General features: G+C 40.4%; 1 protein-coding gene across 3 annotated transcripts in view; it reads left to right on the top strand.

The window, feature by feature from the left end:
* Positions 1–6,000, top strand: part of CCDC40 (coiled-coil domain containing 40) — a 202,801-nt gene that overhangs the window by 156,606 nt on the left and 40,195 nt on the right. For all 3 annotated transcript variants that reach the window (XM_040330432.1, XM_040330434.1, XM_040330435.1), the window contains one exon: positions 657–777. In XM_040330432.1, the coding sequence (XP_040186366.1) occupies positions 657–777 (121 nt within the window). The remainder of the gene's footprint in view (positions 1–656; positions 778–6,000) is intronic.

The raw sequence follows: 6,000 nt of genomic DNA, 5'->3' as shown, positions 1-6,000 counted from the left end.
CTCTGTTCTAGAGCCACCTGTGAGTATCTAAACCTGGGATGCTGTAGTATGCAAATATTGACTTCAAGAGGGTTGGCGCAGAGCCTGGTTCTCTCCTGCCTTTCTATTATTCAGCGAGGCTACCTATCATACTAATGCATCAACAGAGAGGTTACTGATGGGATAGGCCAAGCACTCACTGCATGCTGGAAGTCAGTATTTGCATATTGGTTTATCTTGAATTAATGGACCCCTCTGTTTATGGCCATAAGTAAGGATTGCCCAAGTTGAAGATGAAGAGGATCCTGTGGAGTCTTGTTATCTGCCTAAAGACTTCAAAAATGTATTAGTAGAACTAAAAAAACATAACAGACAGCAAGGCTAAGGAAGTGTGTGTGTGAGGAGGGGGGGGGGGCGGGCGGGCGGGCGGGCGGAGGTGATTGAATGAGTGAGGTTGTAACCACTTTACCCCCCACTTTAGGTGGGGATCAGTGAGCCTACTGAAAAAAAAAAACTATATTTTTCTGTTCATTTCCTGTCCTCAATGTCAGTGGGACCATAGAGCACTTCTGTTTAGCTGAAAGATTCTTCAGAGCTTAAACCCATGTAAGTATGTATTTTTGTAAAAAGTTTCTCGCAGAAAAAAAAACACACTCCTTTGTTATTCTAAACATCAGGCATCAAATAATGCTTTGGGAGAAGAAAATTAATCTGGCAAAGGAGATGAGAAATGCAGTGGACTCAGACGCTGGCCAAGGAGAAATCCGAGCAATGAAAGCAGAAATACATCGTATGCAGGTAAACAGTGTTGAGGATGGCTCAGTTTTTTTCTGTTTTAGGCACCTTTCACAGTTGTGTTACTTGTCCTGAAACCTGGGACTGCAAAGTTGCATGACAATTCGTACCCCATGATTTCCAATGAGTACCATTCATATCTGTGCAACTTCAAGTCGCACTGACTTCAAAGTAGTCCCTGTACTACTTTGGTCTGATTTCGATGAGAGTTGAGGTCCACAGACCTCAAGTTTACATAGGCGTTCCCTGAAATCACGGCAAAATCGTGGTAACATTATGGAAAAATCGCTTGACTTTCAAGTTGCTGCCATGTGAATGGGGCCTTAGAGAGAAACAGTCCGTACTGGGCTTATCTTTTCAACAAGGACTCAAAGCAATGAATGTGACATTTTCCAAATTGTCCCCTATAGCCTACTGAATCCACATAAAGCATCAGCACAACGGTGGTTTGGAAATAGAAAGTCAACTTTTTTCGGTACAGCGGTAAAATACAGCCTGCAAAGGTCACCACATTTCAGCCTAGATGGTCTTACTCATGGTTCAGGCAACTGCATGTCCTGCCAGTCAGGGGACCGAATATAAGTTGCATGAAATTAACACAAAGTGTGTATAGTGTCCTTCAATTTGTTCTGGGCTTGTTAACATCTGTATAAAAAGAGCAAAGTGCACTATCTGTAGCAACCAATGAGGATCCTTCTTAGAGATCTGGCTTTCGTAAAATTAATTCTTGTTGGTTAGTATGTATTACGGTCATTAGCACCTTTCCCCTTGCACCATTTACTGAATAAGCCTAATAGTTTGAATTCACTTGGCTGTGGAACTTAAATGCGATTGGAACATGCCTAACATAACCTACGACTCGCCTTATGGAAAAAGCAGAAAGGCATGTGAACAGAACCATACAATAAATTAATGCTGGAATTATTATTATTTTTTTTTTATACAGCTTAGGGTGCATTCACACCACGATTTTGTCATCCTTTTTTTACTCACGATTTTTGCTTTTAAATCGTCCAAATCTGTATGGCAAAACGGATCCATTCACTGCCATTCATTAATTTAGGTCCCCAAGTGCATACGATTTGATACGATTTAAAATCGTATCAAAAAACGTGTCTGCCCACGATTTTTGGTCCTGATTTGAAATCGTATTACAATCGTGTCCGTTTTTTTTTTATATTGTGGTCAATCTAAATCGTACTAAATCGGATGACTGTGCGATAAATCGTACCCGATTTGTTATGGAGGTCCCCGCAAATTCAATAACCAGACCCTTTAGGTCTGGTATGGATATTCAGGGGAACCCCGCCGTCAATTAAAAAAAAAAAATGACGTGCGGTTCCCGGTAATATCCATAACCAGACCCTTCAGGTCTGGTATGGATATTCAGAGGAACCCCGCCGTCAATTTAAAACAAAAATGACGTGCGGTTCCCCCTAAATATCCATAACCAGACCCATTATCCGAGCACGTTGACCTGGCCGGCCGCAGAAAAGAGGGGGGGACAGAGTGCGGCCCCCCCCTCTCCTGAACCGCACCAGGCCACATGCCCTCAACATTGGGAGGGTGCTTTGGGGTGCCTTACCTGTAAAATCCTTTTCTTGGGAATACATCACGGGACACAGAGCCTTTAATTACTTAATGGGTTATGTAGTCACCCCAGGTGATTGGACACTGATAAACCCAATTAAAATTGAATTTCTCCCCTATATAACCCCTCCCAAATGGAGAGTACCTCAGTTCTGTAGCAAAGCAATAAGTGTCCCACGTTTAACTCCAAAGAGGGACGGGAGCTCTGTGTCCCATGATGTATTACCAAGAAAAGGATTTTACAGGTAAGCTGTATAAAAAAATCCTATTTTTTTGCTCATACATCACGGGAGCCTTAAATTACTTCTTTTTTTTTTTTTTTTTTTTTAAGGTTAAATTTTTTTTTTTTTTTACATTTTTGTACATACAAAACAGACAGTACAACAAACACACATCCTAGGCGAACATCGCCCGGTACATCATTTTACAAAACTTTGGTAGCTGGTACACATTGAGTATTTTCATAAAAACACACAGAGGAGGTGGGAGAAAAACAACAGAATCGTTAATTTACTCACTTAGATCTATTCAACGGGCAGAGGTATCAGCCATCACTCAAAGTTTCAAGGAGCAGGAGGTATGGTGCTCTCGGAATCAACCCAAGAGCCCCAGACCTTCAAGAATTTTTTTGGACACCCTCTGGGCTCATATGTCATCTTATACTGCGGTATAGCACGATTGATGGTGGTGAGCCAGAAGGCAATGGTAGGTAAGGATGGAGACTTCCAGTGGAAGGATATAGACTTTTTAGCATAGAACAGTACTATCCACAGAAAGGTTTGCATATTCTTAGATATAGTCTTGTCATCAATGTGGCCCAGTAAACACCTCAGAGGATTACATATATTTGGTATCTGCGTCAGCGAGCTGATGTAGCCTTAAATTACTTAATGGGATGTCCCATAGCAATGCTAAAATTGAGGGGAGAGAGACACTGATCAGAATAAGACCGCCATCATGCCAGAGGATCTATACTGCTGCCTGCAGTACACTACGCCCAAAGGCGGCATCCTCGTACCCTCTCACATCTACCTGGTAAAACTTGGAGGCCTGGTAATGCACTGTAATAGATATAAGAATATGAGGCTTGTAATTTAAATATGTAAATAGGTCAGGTTTCCAGTCCTATAACTGCATATATGGAAAAAATTGTTTGAACAAGAGAGTCAAACCGAAAGGAAGGACTATAAGGAAAACCACCTGACTAAATAATTATTCAAAAAGTAGAAAATTTTAATTTTAAATATTAATAGTACATATATTGGAAGAACTTGGTTGGATAAGGGACAATATTATTAAAAGATTGGCTGCGGTGCGGTTCACCAGCTAAAGGGTATATTGAGACCAGCAAGGCAGCCTCCACATACTAACAATAAAGAAAAAATATATACAAAACATATAAACATAAAGGCCATCCGGATATCAGATAGGGTGGAGGGATATATATTGCAGGGAAATCCCTGAATGAAGTAACCAATAAGCAAACTTATTGAAAAAGTAGAGAAAATATATTATCCCTCCAATCTCATCTGAAGCTCGAGCTGTTTAAGAAAATTAGATAAGAAAGCAGAGGAAACAGAGATAAAGGAAAGAAGAAACAATGTAGCAATTTAATAACAATCCAGGAGGGAGCAGGAATTCCTGTGTATATCCTCATGTAATTAATGTTGAATGTATTCCGCTACATATAGATTCAGACCAGGGATATTGTATCTCTGCTAGTTGATATAAGGCAACTGTAGCTGATGGATATTCACATATCTTGAGAAAAAATAAGGGACAGGAAACTACCTGTATACGTCCTTACAGAATGAAAGTGCAAAAAATGCAGCAATGCCTGGAAATGATTTGATTCCTGAGGCAGAAAGACACACATATATTTCAGAGGAATCCCTGAAAGTCCAGCATATAATTTCAGTATTTTCCAGTAAATGTGTTCTCATAGATTGTATAAGAGAAAAGCATTGATTCACAATGGGTACTTTACCAGTCCTGGAACAGTCAGGTGTTTGCTTCTGCCGTTCGTAGTTGTAGTCCACAGATGGAAAGATCGCAGCGTCTGTGTATCCAGCCAAGCTGGTTGAGACGGATTCCCCAGCCGTTTGCAATCATGTAGGGGATCTGTTCAAGTGTAGATAACACACAGACCAGCTGATGTCCTCATACTCTGAAGATATTACTTCATGTGGGTCATTCACCGTTGCAGTGATTAGCTTTATAGCTGGTTTTACTGTTGTCCCCAAAGACTCACATCCGTGGATTTGAAACAGGGGTCAAATCATGTTCTTTGTCCAGCAAATAGTTGCCTAAAGGTTTAGCTCTGCTTTCCGTTGTGTTGTATTGGTTATACAGTCTCAAACAGCTGCTTAAGCCTCATCGTGTGAGAATCACACAGACATACAAGTCTGTAAGATAGCCGGATGGTCAAAATAAAAAGATCCTCGCCGACTAGTTTCGCATGGTCAATGCATAGCTTCGTCTGGGCGTGTCGATACACATCAGGGTTTCCTCTTTATAGTGTCCTTCCCTGATTGTAATCGTTAATTAGTTGATTGAGAAAAGAGGAAAGAAAAAGAAAAAAACAAGGACAATAGTAATTGTATAGACATGTGTTTCTGATCAGCACTCGATGCCCATGCAGCAAAGTCTTTGCTAACATATTCATCTGTCCATGGAGATATAGTGCACGAAGAGAGAAAGATATATATCATGCAGTATATTGGCATAGATAATCTTCCTGTCTTATATGTGTCATTAAGTTTTTCATTGTTGAAAATGACAGGAATCAACTGACTCATAATATAGGTGTCAGTTGAATCTGTATGAAAAAGATGTGAATGATTCACAATAGATGTACCTAAATTAAATAACAGTAGCTGTCATCATGTAACATATGTTGTAGATGGGTCAGTAGAAAAGATACCGCCCATCCAATTCATTCTAACATATGTCCCGCTTTATATACGGGTGTTGTCTGACAGGGAAGATTGTCTGTAGTAGCAAAACAGTTTAGAAATTTTAATTCATTGTTTAATTCCCGCCGTACGTAGAAATCAAAAAATGATGTAGACGGGTAAACGGGAAAACTGTCCCATTCACTTCTGCATGCGTCCCATTTTGTATACGGCCACTGTCTAGCAGGGGGAATTTAAAGGTCTATGATGGTAAAAACGGTTGAAAGTTTAATTCGTTGTTTAACCCCTGCGGTACGAGAGAATTGAGACGGAATATCCACATCTTTTCCTTCTGTAGTAAAATCTGATCAAAGTCTCCTCTTCTTGGTGAGAGATTAAGAGAGAAGATTCCCTTTACTTTCATCCCACTCAGTTTGCCTTCATGGAATTGGGCAAAATGTTTAGCGAGTGGTTTCTCTGGGTTCTTCTCCTTAATCTCTCGCATATGCTCTCCCAATCTCACCCTCATTTGGCGTTTCGTTTTGCCAATGTATATTTTATTACAGGGGCACGTTAGCATATATATCACGCATGAGGAGGCACAATTGATCAGATCTTTTATGACGTAATTTTGTTTTTGGCTACTATCACTGAAGGTATCTGTTCTTTCTATGAAGGGGCAGAGTTGACAGTGTCCACAAGGGAACATACCCTTACTTCTGGGGTAGTTGGACAGCCAGTT

Source organism: Rana temporaria, chromosome 12 (assembly GCF_905171775.1).
Source record: "Rana temporaria chromosome 12, aRanTem1.1, whole genome shotgun sequence".
Taxonomy (NCBI): Eukaryota; Metazoa; Chordata; class Amphibia; order Anura; family Ranidae; genus Rana; species Rana temporaria.
The sequence above is the reverse complement of the archived record's forward strand: the minus strand, read 5'-3'. Positions and strand labels throughout refer to the sequence as shown.